The following is a 21396-nucleotide window of genomic DNA, read 5'->3' as shown; positions in this document are numbered from 1 at the left end:
TTGATCCGTCCTTCGATAACGAAACGGTAGTGTTTTGAATATTGGTTTATTAGCTAAATTAGACGTGGAATATCAAAAATCCAAAGAAATCCAAAATTAGACATCGGATCGAGTCCACATTTTACACACATGTTGGTGCTAACCTTAATGTCGTTCGAGAAAAAATTCGGAAAATTTCGCCATTAGGGGGCGCAATAAACGAGGAAATTGTATATCTTCTACAAAATTTCGCCGCGAAAACGCTACACTGACTCCTGCTACTCCTACCACAGTCAAATCCTTTGTATCCACAGGTTCAGGGTAGCGTTTTGAACACATGCTTCACTTTTTTGATGCGACCTTCGACGACGAAACGGTAGCGTTTTGAATATTGGTTTATTAGCTAAATTAGACGTGGAATATCAAAAATCCGAAGAAATCCAAAATTAGACATCGGATCGAGTCCAAGTTTTACACGCATGTTGGTGTTAACCTTAATGTCGTTCGATAAAAAATTCGGAAAATTTCGCCATTAGGGGGCGCAATAAACGAGGAAATTGTATATCGTCTACAAAATTTCGCCACGAAAACGCTACACTGACTTCTCGCTACTCCTACTCAAATCCTTTGTATCCACAGGTTCCGGGTAGCGTTTTGAACACATGCTTCGCGTTGTGCCGGCGAAACGCACATTTCTTGTCGCGTTGTGCCGGCGAAATGCACACTTCTTGGACCCCTGCATAACTGCTTGCAGTTCTAGTTAGGTGTCCAAGCCAACAGGTTGGATCCCTATTGTTTTTGTAAGGATTATTATTATTATTAGGGGTCCAAGCCAACAGGTTGGATCCCTATTGTTTTTGTAAGGATTTTTCTTATTATACTTCCTACCAAGAAAGTGGTACTACAGCCCAAACCGTAAATGGTGCACACACACTAATTACATGACTAGATCCAGGTACGTGAAGACTATGCAGACGACAAAATCCAGACCTGCCGGCCACTAGGTGGCGCTATACCAAGGAATACGCGTTTGGGGCTATAACTCCCAAACCGAACCTCCCACATTCCCACAGACACCAAACTTTGCACACAGCATCTTCAGACGCACACGCAAAGAAATGACAGACAGTTTTTTGATCCGACCTTCGACGACGAAACGGTAGCGTTTTCAATATTGGTTTATGAGCTAAATTAGACGTGGAATATCAAAAATCCCAAAAAATCCAAATGTAGACATCGGATCGAGTCCAAATTTTTCAGACATGTCGATGCTCCACTTAATGGCGTTCGATAAAAAAATCGGAAATTTTCGCCATAAGGGGGCGCAATAAACGAGGAAATTGTATATCTTCTCATTTGCCAGAGGAATGTTCTTCAAACTCAAGGGAAACCATCAAGGGGCAATCCCTAGTCTATATAGAAAATATGGCCAAGAATTATTAATGTGGGCGGGAGTTATTTGGAAAAGGAAAATTGTCTTTGGAAAAATTCGCCACAAGGGGGTGCAAAAAAACGTCGACATTGTCTATCTCCTATTTGGCCAATGGAATGTTCTGAAAACGCGTTTCAGGCTATAACTCCCACACCGAAGCTCCCACAGTCAAAACCTTTATATCCACATGTTGGTCACGGTAGCGTTTTGAATACTTGCTTCGCGTTGTGCCGGCGAAACGCACATTTCTTGTCGCGTTGTGCCGGCGAAATGCACACTTCTTGGACCCCTGCATAACTGCTTGCAGTTCTAGTTAGGGGTCCAAGCCAACATGTTGGATCCCTATTGTTTTTGTAAGGATTTTTCCTATTATTAGGGGTCCAAGCCAACAGGTTGGATCCCTATTGTTTTTGTAAGGATTTTTTTTTTATTATTATTATTATTATTCCCCCCTAGAAGTGGGCCCACAGCCCAAACCGTAAATGGTGACGACACGCCAATTGCATGACTAGATCCAGGTCCCTGAGTTCTAGGCAGACGACAAAATCCAGACACGCCGGCCACTAGGTGGCGCTATACCAAGGGAATACGCGTTCGGGGCTATAACTCCCACACCGAACCTCCCACAGTCAAAAACTTGTACGCACATATTCACTGGAGTCTGCTGCATCTTTTGGCCTAGGCCACGCCCATTTGCGTCAATAATTTTTTTTCGCAAAATCGCGAAAACCGCAAAACTGTTTTTTCGCTACTCCTCCCACATATCTTGACCAATTGACACCAAACTTTGCACACGACATCTTCAGACGCACACGACAAGAAAAAATATATACTTTTTTGATCCGACCTTCGACTACGAAACGGTAGCGTTTTGAATATTGCTTTATTAGCTACGTTTTACGTCGATACGCAAAAATTCAGAAAATACCAAAATTAGACATCGGATCAAGTCCAAATTTTAGACACATGTCGGTGCTACCCTTAATGGCGTTCAATAAAGAATTCGGAATATTTCGCCATTAGGGGGCGCAATAAACGAGGAAATTGTATATCTTCTAATTGGCCAAAGGAATGTTCTTCAAACTCAAGGGAAACCATCAAGGGGCAAACCCGAATCTATATAGAAAATATGGCCAAGAATTATTAATGTGGGCGGGAGTTTTTGGCAAAGGAAAATTGTCTTGGGAAAATTTCGCCAACAGGGCGGCGCCAAAAAACGACGACATTGTCTATCTCCTATTTGGCCAATGGAATGTTCTGAAAACGCGTTTTAGGCTATAACTCCCACACCAAAGCTCCCACAGTCAAAACCTTTATATCCACATGTTGTTCACGGTAACGTTTTGAATACTTGCTTCGCGTTGTGCCGGCGAAACGCACATTTCTTGTCGCATTGTGCCGGCGAAATGCACGCTTCTTGGACCCCTGCATAACTGCTTGCAGTTCTAGTTATACTTCCTTCGTTAGAAGTGGTACTACAGCCCAAACCGTAATTGGTGCACACAAGCCAATTACATGACTAGATCCAGGTCCGTGAGGTGACGGCAGACGACAAAATCCAGACATGCCGGCCACTAGGTGGCGCTATACCAAAGAAAACTTGTTTGGGGCTATAACTCCCACACCGAACCTCCCACAGTCAGAAGAGTTAGACACACAGATTCACTGGAGTCTGCCGCATCTTTTGGCATAGGCCACGCCCATTTGCGTCTAGGAATATTTTTCGCAAAATCGCGAAAACCGCAAAACTGTTTTTTCCCTACTCCTCCCACATTTCTTGACCAATCGACACCAAACTTTGCACACGACATCTTCAGACGCACACGCAAAGAATGCATAAAAAACACTTTTTTGATGCGACCTTCGACGACGAAACGGTAGCGTTTTGAATATTGGTTTATGAGCTAAATTAGACGTGGAAAATCAAAAATCCAAAGAAATCCAAAATTAGACATCGGAACGAGTCCAAATTGTACACACATGTTGGTGCTAACCTTAATGTCGTACGATAAAAAATTTGGAAAATTTCGCCATTAGGGGGCGCCATAAACGAGGAAATTGTATATCTTCTACAAAATTTCGCCGCGAAAACGCTACACTGACTTCTCGCTACTCCTACCACAGTCAAATCCTTTGTATCCACAGGTTAAGGGTAGCGTTTTGAACACATGCTTCGCGTTGTGCCGGCGAAACGCACATTTCTTGTCGCGTTGTGCCGGCGAAATGCACACTTCTTGGACCCCTGCATAACTGCTTGCAGTTCTAGTTATTATTCTTCCCCCCGTACTTGTGGGACTACAGACCAAACCGTAAATGCTGCACACGCGCCAATTGCATGACTAGATCCAGGTACGGCACCGCTACTCAGATAACCAAATCCAGACACGCCGGCCACTAGGTGGCGCTATACCAAGGAATACGCGTTTGGGGCTATAACTCCCACACCGAACCTCCCACAGTCAAAAACTTGTACCCACATATGCACTGGAGTCTGCTGCATCTTTTGGCATAGGCCACGCCCATTTGCGTCTAGAATTTTTTTTCGCAAAATCGCGAAAACCGCAAAACTGTATTTTCGCTACTCCTCCCACATTTCTTGACCAATCGACACCAAACTTTGCACACGGCATCTTCAGACGCACACGCAAAGAAATGATAGACACTTTTTTGATCCGACCTTCGACGACGAAACGGTAGAGTTTTGAATATTTGTTTATTAGCTAAATTAGACGTGGAAAATTAAAAATCCAAAAAATTCCAAAATTAGACATCGGATCGAGTCCAAATTCTACAAGCATGTTGGTGCTAACCTTATTGACGTTCGATAAAAATTTCGGAAAAATTCGCCTTTAGGGGGCGCAATAAACGAGGAAATTGTATATCTTCTAATTGGCCAAAGGAATGTTCTTCAAACTCAAGGGAAACCATCAAGGGGCAAACCCGAGTCTATATAGAAAATATGGCCAAGAATTATTAATGTGGGCGGGAGTTATTTGGCAAAGGAAAATTGTCTTTGGAAAATTTCGCCACAGGGCGGCGCCAAAAAACGACGACATTTTCTATTTCCTATTTGGCCAATGGAATGTTCTGAAAACGCGTTTTAGGCTATAACTCCCACACCGAAGCTCCCACAGTCAAAACCTTTATATCCACATGTTGTTCACGGTAGCGTTTTGAATACTTGCTTCGCGTTGGGCCGGCGAAATGCACATTTCTTGTCGCGTTGTGCCGGCGAAATGCACACTTCTTGGACCCCTGCATAACTGCTTGCAGTTCTAGTTATTAGGGGTCCAAGCCAACAGGTTGGATCCCTATTGTTTTTGTAAGGATTTTTCTTTTTATTATTATACTTCCTTCCGTAAAAGTTGGCCCACACCCCAAACCGTAAATGGTACCGACACGCGAATTGCATGACTAGATCCAGGTCTGTGATGTGTACGCAGACGACAAAATCCAGCCACGCCGGTCACTAGGTGGCGCTATACCAAGGAATACGCGTTTGCGGGTATAACTCCCACACCGAACCTCCCACAGTCAAAAACTTGTACGCACATATTCACTGGAGTCTGCTGCATCTTTTGGCATAGGCCACGCCCATTTGCGTCTATAATTTTTTTTCGCAAAATCGCGAAAAACGCAAAACTGTTTTTTCCCTACTCCTCCCACATTTCTTGACCAATCGACACCAAACTTTGCACACGGCATCTTCAGACGCACACGCAAAGATGCATTGATCACTTTTTGGATCCGACCCTCGACGACAAAACGGTAGCGTTTTGAATATTGGTTTATTAGCTAAATTAGACGTGAAAAATCAAAAATCCAAAAAAATCCAAAATTAGGCATCGGCTCGAGTCCAAATTTTACACACATGTTGGTGCTAACCATAATGACGTTAGATAAAATTTTTGGAAAATGTCACCATTAGGGGGCGCAATAAACGAGGAAATTGTATATCTTCTAATTGGCCAAAGGAATGTTCTTCAAACTATGAGGGAACCATCAAGGGGCAAACCCGAGTCTATGTAAAAATCATGGTCAAGAATTATTAATTTGGTCGGGAGTTATTTGGAAAAGGAAAATTGTCTTTGGAAAATTTCGCCACAAGAGGGCGCAAAAAAACGACGAAATAATACATCTCCTAATTGGCCAATGGAATGTTCTGAAAACGCGTTTTGGGCTATAACTCCCACACCGAAGCTCCCACAGTCAAAACCTTTATATCCACATGTTGTTCACGGTAGCGTTTTGAACACATGCTTCGCTTTGTGCCGGCGAAACGCACATTTCTTGTCGCGTTGTGCCGGCGAAATGCACACTTCTTGGACCCCTGCATAACTGCTTGCAGTTCTAGTTAGGGGTCCAAGCCAACAGGATTGGATCCCTATTGTTTTTGTAAGGATTTTTATTATTATTAGGGGTCCAAGCCAACAGGTTGGATCCCTATTGTTTTTGTAAGGTTTTTTTTTCCTATTATTATTATTTTTCCCCCCTAGAAGTGAGCCCACAGCCTAAACCGTAAATGGTGCCGACACGCCAATTGCATGAATAGATCCAGGTCTCTTCGGACTATGCAGACGGCAAAATCCAGACACGCCGGTCACTAGGTGGCGCTATACCAAGGAATACGCGTTTGGGGCTATAACTCCCACGCCAAACCTCCCACATTCAAAAACTTGTACCCACATATTCACTGGAGTCTGCTGCATCCTTTGGCATAGGCCACGCCCATTTGCGTCTATAATTTTTTTTCGCAAAATCGCGAAAACCGCAAAACTGTTTTTTCCCTACTCCTCCCACATTTCTTGACCAATCGACACCAAACTTTGCACACGACATCATCAGACGCACAAGCAAAGAATGCATGAAACACTTTTTTGATGCGATCTTTGACGACGAAACGGTAGCGTTTTGAATATTGGTATATTAGCTAAATTAGACGTGAAATATCAAACATCCAAAGAAATCCAAAATTAGACATCGGATCGAGTCCAAATTTTACACACATGTTGGTGATAACCTTAATGTCGTTCGATAAAAAATTCGGAAAATTTTGCCATTAGGGGGCGCAATAAACGAGGAAATTGTATATCTTCTGCAAAATTTCGCGGCGAAAACGCTACACTGACTTCTCGCTACTCCTACCACAGTCAAATCCTTTGTATCCACAGGTTCAGGGTAGCGTTTTGAACACATGCTTCGCGTTGTGCCGGCGAAACGCACATTTCTTGTCGCGTTGTGCCGGCGAAATGCACACTTCTTGGACCCCTGCATAACTGCTTGCAGTTCTAGTTATTATACTTCCCGCGCTAAAAGTGGGCCCACAGCCCAAACCGTAAATGGTGCCGACACGCCAATTGCATGACTAGATCCAGGTCCGGCACCGCTACTCAGATAATTAAATCCAGACACGCCGGCCACTAGGTGGCGCTATACCAAGGAAAGACGCGTTTGGGGCTATAACTCCCACACCGAACCTCCCACATTCAAAACCTTGTACACACATGTTCACTGGAGTCTGCTGCATCTTTTGGCATAGGCCACGCCCATTTGCGTCTAGAATTTTTTTTCGCAAAATCGCGAAAACCGCAAAACTGTTTTTTCCCTACTCCTCCCACATTTCTTGACCAATCGACACCAAACTTTGCACACGACATCTTCAGACGCACACGCAAAGAATGCATGAAACACTTTTTTGATCCGTCCTTCGATAACGAAACGGTAGCGTTTTGAATATTGGTTTATGAGCTAAATTAGACGTGGAATATCAAAAATCCAAAGAAATCCAAAATTAGACATCGGATCGAGTCCACATTTTACAAACATGTTGGTGCTAACCTTAATGTCGTTCGATAAAAATTTCGGAAAATTTCGCCATTAGGGGGCGCAATAAACGAGGAAATTGTATATCTTCTACAAAATTTCGCCGCGAAAACGCTAGACTGACTTCTCGCTACTCCTACCAAAGTCAAATCCTTTGTATCCACAGGTTCAGGGTAGCGTTTTGAACACATGCTTCGCGTTGTGCCGGCGAAACGCACATTTCTTGTCGCGTTGTGCCGGCGAAATGCACACTTCTTGGACCCCTGCATAACTGCTTGCAGTTCTAGTTAGGGGTCCAAGCCAACAGGTTGGATCCCTATTGTTTTTGTAAGGATTTTTCTTCCTATTATTATTATACTTACCCCCCTAAAAGTGGTACCACAGCCCAAACCGTAAATGGTGCACACACGCCAATTACATGACTAGATCCAGATCTCTTCGGACTACGCAGACGACAAAATCCAGACACGCCGGTCACTAGGTGGCGCTATACCAAGGAATACGCGTTTGGGGCTATAACTCCCACACCGAACCTCCCACATTCAAAACCTTGTACACACAGCTTCACTGGAGTCTGCTGCATCTTTTGGCATAGGCCACGCCCATTTGCGTCTATAATTTTTTTTCGCAAAATCACGAAAACCGCAAAACTGTTTTTTCCCTACTCCTCCCACATTTCTTGACCAATCGACACAAAACTTTGCACACGACATCTTCAGACGCACACGCAAAGAATGCATCGAACACTTTTTTGATGCGACCTTTGACGACGAAACGGTATCGTTTATAATATTTGTTTATTAGCTAAATTAGACGTGAAAAATCCAAAATCCAAAAAAAAACAAAATTACACATCGGATCGAGTCCAAATTTAACACACATGTTAGCGCCACCCTTAACGACGTTCGAATAAAAATTCGGAAAATTACGCCCTAAGGGGGCGCTATAAACGAGGAAATTGTATATCTTCTAATTGGCCAAAGGAATGTTCTTCAAACTCAAGGGAAACCATCAAGGGGCAAACCCGAGTCTATATAGAAAATATGGCCAAGAATTATTAATGTGGGCGGGAGTTATTTGGCAAAGGATAATTCTCTTTGGAAAATTTCTCCACAGGGCGGCGCCAAAAAACGACGACATTGTCTATCTCCTATTTGGCCATGGAATGTTCTGAAAACGCGTTTTAGGCTATAACTCCCACACCGAAGCTCCCACAGTCAAAACCTTTATATCCACATGTTGTTCACGGTAGCGTTTTGAATACTTGCTTCGCGTTGTGCCGGCAAAATGCACATTTATTGTCGCGTTGTGCCGGCGAAATGCACACTTCTTGGACCCCTGCATAACTGCTTGCAGTTCTAGTTATTGTTCCAGCTCTAAAAGTGTGCCCACATCCCAAACCGTAAATGGTGCGGACACGCGAATTGCATGACTAGATCCAGGTCTGTGATGTGTACGCAGACGACAAAATCCAGACACGCCGGTCACTAGGTGGCGCTATACAAAGGAATACGCGTTTGGGGCTATAACTCCCACACCGAACCTCCCACAGTCAAAAACTTGTACCCACATATTCACTGGAGTCTGCTGCATCTTTTGGCATAGGCAACGCCCATTTGCGTCGATAAATTTTTTTCGCAAAATCGCGAAAAACGCAAAACTTTTTTTTCCCTACTCCTCCCACATTTCTTGACCAATCGACACCAAACATTGCACACGGCATCTTCAGACGCACACGCAAAGATGCATTGATCACTTTTTGGATCCGACCCTCGACGACAAAACGGTAATGTTTTGAATATTGGTTTATTAGCTAAATTTGACGTGGAAAATCAAAAATCCAAAATAATCCAAAATTAGACATCGGATCAAGTCCAAATTTTAGACACATGTCGGTGCTACCCTTTATGGCGTTCAATAAAAAAATCGGAATATTTCGCCATTAGGGGGCGCAATAAACGAGGAAATTGTATATCTTCTACAAAATTTCGCCGCGAAAACGCTACACTGACTTCTCGCTACTAGGTTCAGGGTAGCGTTTTGAACACATGCTTCGCGTTGTGCCGGCGAAACGCACATTTCTTGTCGCGTTGTGCCGGCGAAATGCACACTTCTTGTTAGGGGTCCAAGCCAACAGGTTGGATCCCTATTGTTTTTGTAAGGATTCTTCTTTTTAGGGGTCCAAGCCAACAGGTTGGATCCCTATTGTTTTTGTAAGGATTTTTCTTCCTATTATTATTAGGGGTCCAAGCCAACAGGTTGGATCCCTATTGTTTTTGTAAGGATTTTTTTTATTAGGGGTCCAAGCCAACAGGTTGGATCCCTATTGTTTTTGTAAGGATTATTATTGTTATACTTACCTCACTAGAAGTGGTACCACAGCCCAAACCGTAAATGGTGCCGACACGCCAATTGCATGACTAGATCCAGATCTCTTCGGACAATGCAGACGACCAAATCCAGACCCGCCGGCCCCTAGGTGGCGCTATACCAAAGAATACGCGTTTGGGGCTATAACTCCCACACCGAACCTCCCACATTCAAAACCTTGTACACACAGATTCACTGGAGTCTGCTGCATCTTTTGGCATAGGCCACGCCCATTTGCGTCTGAATTTTTTTTCGCAAAATCGCGAAAACCGCAAAACTGTTTTTTCGCTACTCCTCCCACATTTCTCGACCAATCAACACCAACCTTTGCACACGGCATCTTCAGACGCACACGCAAAGAAACCCTCAGAAGGTTTTTTGATCCGACTTTCGACGACGAAACGGTAGCGTTTTGAACATTGGTTTATTAGCTACGTTTTACGTCGAAACGCAAAAATTCAAAAAATACCAAAATTAGACATCGGATCAAGCCCACATTTTAGACACATGTCGGTGTTACCCTTAATGGCGTTCAATAAAAATAACGGAATTTTTCGCCATTAGGGGGCGCTATAAACGAGGAAATTGTATATCTTCTAATTGGCCGAAGGAATGTTCTTCAGACTATAAGGGAACCATCAAGGGGCAAACCCGAGACTATATAGAAAATATGGCCAAGAATTATTAATGTGGGCGGGAGTTATTTGGCAAAGGAAAATTGTCTTTGGAAAATGTCGCCACAGGGCGGCGCCAAAAAACGACGACATTGTCTATCTCCTATTTGACCAATGTTCTGAAAACGCGTTTTAGGCTATAACTCCCACACCGAAGCTCCCACAGTCAAAACCTTTATATCCACATGTTGTTCACGGTAGCGTTTTCAATACTTGCTTCGCGTTGTGCCGGTGAAATGCACATTTCTTGTTTTTAGGGGTCCAAGCCAACAGGTTGGATCCCTATTGTTTTTGTAAGGATTTTTCTTCCTATTATTATTATTATACTTACCCCCCTAAAAGTGGTACCACAGCCCAAACCGTAAATGGTGCCCACACGCCGATTACATGACTAGATCCAGATCTCTTCGTACTACGCAGACGACAAAATCCAGACACGCCGGTCCCTAGGTGGCGCTATACCAAGGAATACGCGTTTGGGGCTATAACTCCCACATCGAACCTCCCACAGTCCAAAAACTTGTACACACAGATGCACTGGAGTCTGCTGCATCTTTTGGCATAGGCCACGCCCATTTGCGTCCAGAATTTTTTTTCGCAAAATCGCGAAAACCGCAAAACTGTTTTTTCGCTACTCCTCCCACATTTCTCGACTAATTGACACAAAACTTTGCACACGGCATCTTCAGACCTACACGAAAATAATTGCTGCATTACTTTTTTGATCCGACCTTCGACGACGAAACGGTATCGTTTTTAATATTTGTTTATTAGCTAAATTAGACGTGAAAAATCCAAAATCCAAAAAAATCCAAAATTACACATCGGATCGAGTCCAAATTTAACACACATGTGCCACCCTTAACGACGTTCGAATAAAAATTCGGAAAATTACGCCCTAAGGGGGCGCTATAAACGAGGAAATTGTATATCTTCTAATTGGCCAAAGGAATGTTCTTCAAACTCAGAAACCATCAAGGGGCAAACCCGAGTCTATATAGAAAATATGGCCAAGAATTATTAATATGGGCGGGAGTTATTTGGCAAAGGAAAATTGTCTTTGGAAAATTTCGCCACAGGGCGGCGCCAAAAAACGACGACATTGTCTATCTCCTATTTGGCCAATGGAATGTTCTGAAAACGCGTTTTAGGCTATAACTCCCACACCGAAGCTCCCACAGTCAAAACCTTTATATCCACATGTTGTTCACGGTAGCGTTTTGAATACTTGCTTCGCGTTGTGCTGGCGAAATGCACATTTCTTGTCGCGTTGGCCAAATAGGAAATAGACCCCACATTAATAATTCTTGGCCATATTTTCTATATAGACTCGGGTTTGCCCCTTGATGGTTTCCCTTGAGTTTGAAGAACATTCCTTTGGCCAATTAGAAGGTATACAATTTCCGCGTTTATTGCGCCCCCTAATGGCGAAATTTTCCGAATTTTTTAGCGAACTCCGTTAGTGTTAGCACCAACATGTGTGTAAAATTTGGACTCGATCTGAAGTCTAATTTTGTTTTTTTTCTGGATTTTTGATTTTCGACTTTTAACGTAGCTAATAAATAAATATTCAAAATGCTACCGTTTCGTCCTCGAAGGTCGGATCAAAAAAGTGTTCAATGCATTGTTTTTGTGTGCGTCTGAAGATGTCGTGGGCAAGGTTTGGTGTCAATTGGTCAAGAAATGTGGGAGGAGTAGTGAAAATACAGTTTTGCGGTTTTCGCGATTTTGCGAAAAAAAATTCTAGACGCAAATGGGCGTGGCCTATGCCAAAAGATGCAGCAGACTCCAGTGAATATGTGGGTACAAGTTTTTGAATGTGGGAGGTTCGGTGTGGGAGTTAAACGCACATTTCTTATCGCGTTGTGCCGGCGAAATGCACACTTCTTGGACCCCTGCATAACTGCTTGCAGTTCTAGTTATTATTCCCGCGCTAAAAGTGGGCCCACAGCCAAAACCGTAAATGGTGCCGACACGCCAATTGCATGACTTGATCCAGGTCCGGCACCGCTACTCAGATAACAAAATCCAGACACGCCGGCCACTAGGTGGCGCTATACCAAGGAAAGACGCGTTTGGGGCTATAACTCCCACACCGAACCTCCCACATTCAAAACCTTGTACACACATATTCACTGGAGTCTGCTGCATCTTTTGTCATAGGCCACGCCCATTTGCGTCCATAATTTTTTTTCGCAAAATCGCGAAAACCCCAAAACTGTTTTTTCCCTACTCCTCCCACATTTCTTGACCAATCAACACCAACCTTTGCACACGACATCTTCAGACGCACACGCAAAGAAAGCACGAAACACTTTTTTGATCCGTCCTTCGATAACGAAACGGTAGCGTTTTGAATATTGGTTTATTAGCTAAATTAGACGTGGAATATCAAAAATCCAAAGAAATCCAAAATTAGACACCAAACCTTGCACACAACATCTTCAGACGCACACAGAAAGAAAGCACGGAACACTTTTTTGATCCGACCTTCGACGATGAAACGGTAGCGTTTTGAATATTGGTTTATGAGCTAAATTAGATGTGGAAAATCAAAATCCAAAGAAATCCAAAATTAGACATCGGATCGAGTCCAAATTTTACACACATGCTGGTGCTAACCTTAAGACCGTTCGATAAAAGATTCGGAAAATTACGCCCTCAGGGGGCGCAATAAACGACGAAATTGTATATCTTCTAATTTGCCAAAGGAATGTTCTTCAAACTATAAGGAAACCATCAAGGGGCAAACCCGAGTCTATATGGAAAATATGGCCAGTTATTTGGCAAAGGAAAATTCTCTCCGGAAAATTACGCCACAAGGCAGCGCCAAAAAAGACGACATTGTATGTCTCCTAATTGGCCAATGGAATGTTCTCCCACACCGAACCTCCCACAGTCAAAACCTTTATATCCACAGATTCACTGGAGTCAGTTGCATCTTTTGGCATAGGCCACGCCCATTTGCGTCAGTATTTTATTTATGCAAAATCGCGAAAACAGCTAAACTGACCTTTCGCTACTCCTCCCACATTTCTTGCCCAATTTACACCAAACTTTGCACACGACATCTACAAACTATTTTGATCCGACCATCGTTGACGAAACGGTAGCGTTTTGAATATATGTTTCGCATTGCAAATCAGTAAAAACTATTTTGATCCAACTGTCGACGACTAAACGGTAGCGGAAAATGCGTTTGGGGCCGAAACTCCCACACCGAACCTCTCACAGTCAAAACCTTTATATCCACAGGTTGTTCACGGTAGCGTTTTGAATACTTGCTTCGTGTTGTGCCGGCGAAATGCACATTTCTTGTCGCGTTGTGCCGGCGAAATGCACATTGCTTGGACCCCTGCATAACTGCTTGCAGTTCTATTTTGATTTTGGAATTGGTTTTGAATATGTTTTTATTTAAATATTTTCAGATATTTGGACGTTGGCCTCCTCTGTATGTTTGGCACTTACTTGACACTTTGGGGGACTACATGTTAAAAACCTCTTTGCAACTCTGTGCCTTGCCATCCTTTGGGTTTGAAAGTCCGGTGTAATAAGGTTACATTACCTTCACCCGAGGCGGGGTGTGACAAAGTCCATAGAAGTCGATTACCGAATACACCGGAGTTTAGTTCAAGGAAAGTTGTGGAATTTATAATTTCATGGAAATGCATGTTAAACTCCAATAATTGTTCTTGCACAACTTGTTTATTCCAAGCTCTCGACAACATAACAACCCATTATCGCCACACCAGCTGGAAACGACTCACTGCGCACTCCCAGGTAAATGCCTACCGTAAATAAATTAATGGTGGCGCTAACACTCGCTAGATATTGTCACAAACAGCAAAGTATAAAGGGTTACTTATTGTTAGACTTGCAAAACAGTCTTTTTTAATAAACTCCTGGTATGCCAGCTAAGTTGTTGATGCTTAGTTTTATGTGAAGGGACCCTAGTCATGCTACTAAAGAGGTTTGCTGCTATTTATTAAATGCAGTTTTTGAAGCATTCACTCTGCCCCTAGCCAATAATTTGGAAGCCATTTGGCCTGCTCTGGGCAAGCTCTATACTCGATGCTTAACAAAAAAAGTGTCTTTAGGGCTTCTTTTCATGCCGAAAAAGACCCTGGGTTCAATTTTGCCCGGAATTACCCTTTAAGGGAAACATGGTGAAGCAAGGTACTGGTTTGTACCTTGCTGAAGCGATGGGACCAGGAGGAGAACTGGCGGATCTCCAGGGAAGACTCTTCATCATTGGTTTCCTCATCCTCGTCAGAATCCAGGTGGTGGTATCGCTCTGAGCGGGCTGTAAAAACCAAGGAAATCCCGCTTTGAACAAGATGTAAACAAGTGTAAATCCGCAGGGTTAATGTTTACCCTGTGAAACCCCATGCATTACTTCATCAAACTGAGACTCAAGTAAAGTCGATTTAATTGTTTTGTGTCAACCAACTACCAAACAACCAACCACCCATCAACCAAACTATTGTGTAATTTATGGTCACTACACAATTGTTTAGTATTAGTGTTATGTACTGCCTCACTTAATTAAATTCAATGACTTATTACGTGCAGCCCACTTTACCATTAACTTGCTGAGTTTAGAGTGCTGTAGAACGTATTAGCCTCACTGAAATTTAGTATTAAACTTTACCAAGAAGACTGACTGTCCCCCGTCAACCTTGATTCAAGTACTAACGAGAGAATGTGCTACGTACTGTCGAAGTAGCTGGTGTCATCCTCAGCCTCCAGCTGGGGAACAAACTCTGCTTTCTGCCTCAGCAGGCCATTCCAGTCCAGGTCCTTGAAGAATGGGTGCTGCTTCACCTCCAGGGCACCACCTACCACCACACGCATGCACAGGACCATTAGGATTCAAGGTTTAATGATGTGTTCGAGATGCCTCGTACACCACCCGCACGATATGCAAAGTGGTAATTCTCCCAGCTTTCTTGCGGCATTTCACCGAGGCACGCCCTCCTTTTGGTCATTATATCTCGGGATTCGGAGTCCACCGAGTTCAGTGAGGTTGACCGTACGACTCGACAAACTAAAATGGCTACGCGCCTATTGAGATGTATTTTCTTTGTATTTATGCCACGTTGGTCGTTTTAATGTTGATTTTAAATGCTCTTACAAATTTCTTACAACTTGCATTGCTGCTTTAAACCGGTCACTAAATTATGCATTGCACGGTCTCGCTTTGCGTGCAAAACAATGTCAAGTTGTGTTTTTTTTCGAGCTGTTTTGCCAAAGAGGCTAATGTAGATGACAATGACAAAGACTGTTCTTCCCTGCCTTGTCGTGTAGCGATGGCCGAAAAGACACGGAACACTAATTCAGGGGACGCATCCTTCGAAGGACGCGGTCTATGAAGGTGTGGCCTTCGTAGACCGTTTTTAACTGAGACGGTCTGCCCTACGGAGCATTTCAAGTTTGCATAACAAGCCGCCATCACCCTTTACCTTGCGTGATGACGCGCCGCTCCTGTCACCTAGCAACCCTGACAGCTGCGGTTCAAGCCGGACGGCGGAGGAGAAATATGGAGCCGTTTTATATAAACCATTCCGAGATGTCCACTTTCACTTAGATGTCCACTTCTTACTTTATTCTTACTTTTATTTTGTTGTATTTTATTTATAATTTTCTATTTTTTATAATCTTATTTTCTATGCTTGTAATTTCTATTTGTACGGAGCACCTGGAACAAAACAATTTACCCCCGGGGATCAAGGAAGTTTTCTTATTCTGATTCGGTTATATAATAATTATATAAAATATAACGTTAATTAGTTTAACGTTATATGGCTCGTGTTAAAGAAATTAAACTTTGACAAAAAAGTTACAAATTTAAAATACTCAACTTTATTTTAATATAAAAAAATGTTTTTACATACATTTGTGACCAAAATTATTAGTCCCCCCAGGAATTATGGAACATTTTCCTAAAATTCTTCCCAATGTTTGCAGCATTGATAAAACTCGATATAATCAAAGATTCACCAGTGCTTTTTAGTAGTTTTGGTACATTTTGGAATATAAAATAACATTTTAGGCTTGCTTTATATCAAATATAGAGAAAAATTGGGATTTAAAAAATATTAGCACTCATGATGGGGTGGTCAATAATATTTCCCCCATGTGAATTCTTGCCTTCCAAAACACACCTAAGTAACCAAACAGCTTTCAAACCACACCTGTGCAGTCAATTGGCTTCCTGATAACACCTGAACATTCAATCAGCATAAAAGGACTCCAAGGAACAGGGCACTTGAACACATTATTGAGAGGGACTACTTTTACTCACCATGCCAAAGACAAAGGAAATCATTCTCCAGCTCAGAAAGAAGATAGTGGAGGCTCATGATAAGGGGGAAGGCTATACTGCCATTTCCAAGCGTTTCACAGTGTCTAGAACCGCCGTACGTTGCATCATTGTCAAGTACAAGGAGACAAAATCTGTGAGAAACATACCTGGGCGTGGTCGTAAGCTCAAGATTTCAAGAACTCTAGAGAGGAAAATTGTCAGATGTCAGCAAGAATCCCCGGACATATGCCAAAATGATTGTTGCTGACCTGGCCTCTTCTGGAGTTGATGTTTCAAGGAGCACAGTTGTGAGGGCTCTCCATCGTGGTGGGCTTCAGGCCCATCGTCCAAGAAGAACCCCTTTACTCAAAAAGCGGCACATCAAAGCCAGACTGAGGTTTGCCCGTGAACATTTGAAAGGTAAAGATGAGTTTTGGAAGTCTGTGCTTTGGTCTGATGAGACTAAACTGGAATTGTTTTGGCACATGGATGTTGCTTATGTTTGGCGAAGAAAGGGAGAGACCTTCAACCCTAAGAACACAGTTCCCACAGTTAAACATGGTGGTGGGAGCATCATGATGTGGGGCTGTTTTGCAGCCACAGGCACAGGGAGCCTTGTTCGGGTGCATGGCATCATGAAAAAAGAAAATTATGTTGACATTTTGAGGGATAAAATGCAGAAATCTGCTCGTAGTCTATCCTTAGGTCGTCTCTGGGTCTTCCAACAAGACAATGACCCGAAGCACACCTGAAGGATGGTTCCTGAAGGATACCAAAACCAAGATCCTGAAGTGGCCTGCACAGAGCCCAGACCTCAATCCTATTGAGAATCTGTAGCGGGTGCTCAAAGTGAATGTCCATGCTCGGAAACCACGCAATTTGGACCAGCTGGAACAATTTGTAATGGAAGAATGGGCCCAAATCCCTCAGGCGACCTGTGCCAACCTAGTAAAGAACTACTCTAAGGCCCCGTCCACACAAAGCCGAAACGGGCAAAACCGTTTCGGTTTCGGAGTATCTCCGTAAAGACGGAGTCAAGCGAAACCGGGTAGATCTGTAGAAACGCTGTAGTACACATGCCAGGCCCATAAGGGGCGCTGCTTCTGCTAAAGAAATCCAGAAGAAAATTAAATGAAAAGAAGAGGCGAGCATGCGCATAAAGGCTGCCCCCCGAACCACTAACAACACAAACAAACAGTCAGTCAACAGTCTCAATAAAAAATGGCTTAGCAACCCAACAAGGGACATGATCTGCTGCAGAACGGTTACAAGCCTGTAGTCCGCCATCATCTTTTTTGTTGTGAGTTCTGTGACTCCGCGGGCTTAACAGTAATTGGCTAGAGGGTCGAGGGGTGGGGCGATGACGTCATGGTTTACGGTTTCAGTCGGTTTCAGGCGTCCACACGAATCCAAAACGAAACCGGGTAGATTTGAAACCACCTCCGAGGGTGGTTTCAGAAGTATACGGTTTCGGTCAGCGGATTCACCGGCTTCGTGTGGACGGAAGGCCGAACCGTACAAGACCTTTGCGGTTTCGTCATGAAATCGGCTTCGTGTGGACGGGGCCTAAGAGGTTGTTCTCAGTTGTGGCTCAGAAAGGGTACACTATTGACTATTAATGGCCAGGGGGCTAATAATTTTGGATTTCTCATTTTTGCCCCTTTTTGTTTCAACTCATTGTATCAATAAAATATCCTAATCAAACTTGTCAACTTTTGTCTTTGTAGCGTATTTGTTTCCACAATAATGAACACGTGTTATGGCCATTTCCATGGAGAAATCAAGAATTTTGTCTAATTACACAAGTAAACACACACTAATAATTTTGGTCACAACTGTAGATTTGTCATTGAATATGTAATTTGCTGCAACTGCCACTGCAGTTGCAGCAAAAAATCCAACGTGCAATGAATCTTGGGATACTTTGGCTGTGAAGGATACATCTGTTGTATCCTTCAAATCCGGGAAAAGAAGGCTGCATTTGTCGGCCGCATTTGAAGGAGCCTTCGAAATGGGACAGCCCTTGACGCATCGCAGCGACGCAATCGCCCTTCGAATGCACCCTTCGAAGGATGCATCCCCTGAATTGGGACACAGCCTATAAGTGCTACAAGCCAGGAAATAACCGCACAAGAGCAACTCGTGCAGTCGATGTACGAGGCAACTCGAACACACCATCATTTGTTTTCCCTTATTTGGTCTGGGATTGAGTAAAGGGTGATGATTGACCGGCGGATGAGACATTCAGAGGTTAGATCTGCATTACCTGTGCCCAATCGCTCCAGAGGACTCTGCTTCAGGAGGCGGGTGATCATGTCCTGGGCCTCGGGAGGCAGGGCATCCTCCTCTCCCGGCCAGATGATGTCATCTAAGGGTTACAAAGAAAGAGAGTCAAACAAGTTAAACTCTAGCCATGAATAATAATGTATTATTCATGTAGATTATGTTTGAAATTAGCACAGAGCATCCCTTCATTAGGTGAGTGCTGCATGCAGCGCTCAACTATTGTTCTTCTTAGGTTTAAAGCCCAGTTCAGACCAAAGATTCACCTTGCAACGGCTTGCAACGAGACGGTTTTAGAACGTCGCAGGGGCGGTGTGAACGGGTCGTTGCAAGGAGTTGCAAGGAGTCGCATGGAGTTGTAAGGAGTCGCCAGAGATTGAACATGTCAAATCGCAAGGTCCAGTTCTAGAACGCGGCGATTTAACTATTTCTCTTCAGCCAATCACAGCACAGAACAACTTGTAAGTCACGGTCTTACTCCGTCCCGGTACCGTACTGTCCACTCCAGCATAAAAATATCAGATTGAAATATCCGATATACGGAGAATGACAAAACACAGTAACTCTAGCCTACTCTCAAGCAAAATAAAAATAAAACTGATTGCAAAGCTAATCAGTTTGCGACCGTCATTTGGAAGGCAGCCAGGAGGGACTACTTTTTTGTATTCTTTAAAAAAACAGCTATTTTCACTTTCTTGTTGTTTTTTTAATGTAGTGTGTCTATGACTTTCGTTTTGCCATAATAGTAACCGTTGTATAAAAGCAATAGATCACTTCAGTCAGTGGTATGTGCTCATTACACCACTGTGAAGGGGGGTCGCCCCTTAACAGTGGTATAATGAGCACATACCACAGCCTGTCGTGATCTATTGCTTAATTATACAACGGGGGGCCTAAATCCAGCGATCTGATTTGTTCCTAACTGTTGTATAATGAGCGAATACATAACTGCTATGACGCCCGATCATTTTGTGAAAGTTTGCATGTCACTCCGCGCCTGGAAGTAGAAACGGTTACAAAGTAAAACATATGTTGGATAATGGAGAGGGTGTAAATGTTGTTACTCCGGGAGTGAGCAAGGCAATGGAGAGACTAACGAAAGCTTAGGCACACGGCAAGTGAACTGCTCCATAGGATAAATTGCCGGCCGGCGAACCGCTCTAGCCGAGCCTTCTCTCGGAGGGACGCTAAAGTGTGTTGCATAGCGACCGTCGTGCATTTTGAAGGCAGCCAGGAGGGACTACTTTTTTGTATTCTTTAATAAAACGGCTATTTTGACTTTCTTGGTTTCTTTTTAAATGTAGTGTGTCTATGACTTTCGTTGGTCCATAGTAGTAACCACTGTGAAGGGGGTCGCCGGCCCTCCGCTGCGCGTCGGGGCCGGACAACGCCCCTTAACAGTGGTATAATGAGCACATACCACAGCCTGTCGTGATCTATTGCTTAATTATATTATCACACACGCACGCACGCACGCACGCACGCAGTGCAGGGCAATACATTTGACGTTCCAAATACAGCACCGCTGAATGCTTTGCGCTTTTCATTCAGCGGTCACTTTATTTGTTTCCAACAATTTACATTTTCTCAAATGGTGTGCATGTTTACATTGTTTACTCCATTTAAACTCAAATTCAAAGTTCAAATCCCTTCACTTGATCCCTTCACTTGCCATTTAACATCTCTTTACGTCTTAAACTATCTTTATTAAAACACATTTTCAACCTCACTTGGCACTACAGCACTCACCGCATTTTCTGCATGAAATGCATTTTCTAGTTTAAATTAGTTCTTTCTTATTTAGGTCTCACACACACACACACACACACACACACACACACACACACACACACACACACACACACACACACAGGAGTTGAAGTCATCCGTAAAACTAACTATAAAAGAACATTTACCCTTTGCACATGCCGTCGATGCCTGGTGCTTATGCAAACTGGAAAAACTTTGATGTGCATGGAAAATTATAGATTGTGAATAGTAAGACCCAAGCGGTACATGAACCGTTTTGTCTGCCTATATTCCAAAGCTACTATTTTCCGTACAAATAATAGGCCACAGTTGAATAATGACATGTCATTTTCGCGATAGCTGTTTCGAAAAGAAAACATTCATTTTTCATGAACAACAGATTTGAATACAGAATTTACAGCAAAACTAAACCTCAACACTGTAATCAAATGAGGGGGGGGAAATAGGCGAGATCGAATAAACGTTGTAATGCTTCACGATTGGCTCAAACTGAAGACTTCCTCATTCCTTTGTGCAAAAAACAAACATGAGTGCACTTTTTTCCACTGAGGGCCCAGTTCCACCACAGCTACTCACCGCTGACCACTTGTCCAAAGAGCTCTTCAGGGGTGTCGCCGAAGAAAGGAACGCACCCAACGAGGAACTCGTAGAGGATGACCCCCATGGACCACCAGTCTACCGGCTTCCCGTAGCCTTGCCGCAGTATCACCTCTGGGGCGATGTACTCCGGCGTACCGCACACCTACAACAGAGACATGAAG

At 43.4% G+C, this 21396-nt stretch overlaps 1 protein-coding gene across 3 annotated transcripts in view; it reads right to left on the bottom strand.

Moving 5' to 3' along the window:
- LOC115555194 (microtubule-associated serine/threonine-protein kinase 3) overlaps nt 1-21396 on the bottom strand; it is a 266613-nt gene that overhangs the window by 84307 nt on the left and 160910 nt on the right. For all 3 annotated transcript variants that reach the window (XM_030371885.1, XM_030371886.1, XM_030371887.1), the window contains 4 exons: nt 21212-21377; nt 18849-18950; nt 14994-15116; nt 14469-14581 (listed from right to left, as the gene is read on the bottom strand). In XM_030371885.1, the coding sequence (XP_030227745.1) occupies nt 14469-14581; nt 14994-15116; nt 18849-18950; nt 21212-21377 (504 nt within the window). The remainder of the gene's footprint in view (nt 1-14468; nt 14582-14993; nt 15117-18848; nt 18951-21211; nt 21378-21396) is intronic.

Source organism: Gadus morhua, chromosome 12 (assembly GCF_902167405.1).
Source record: "Gadus morhua chromosome 12, gadMor3.0, whole genome shotgun sequence".
Taxonomy (NCBI): Eukaryota; Metazoa; Chordata; class Actinopteri; order Gadiformes; family Gadidae; genus Gadus; species Gadus morhua.
The sequence above is the reverse complement of the archived record's forward strand: the minus strand, read 5'-3'. Positions and strand labels throughout refer to the sequence as shown.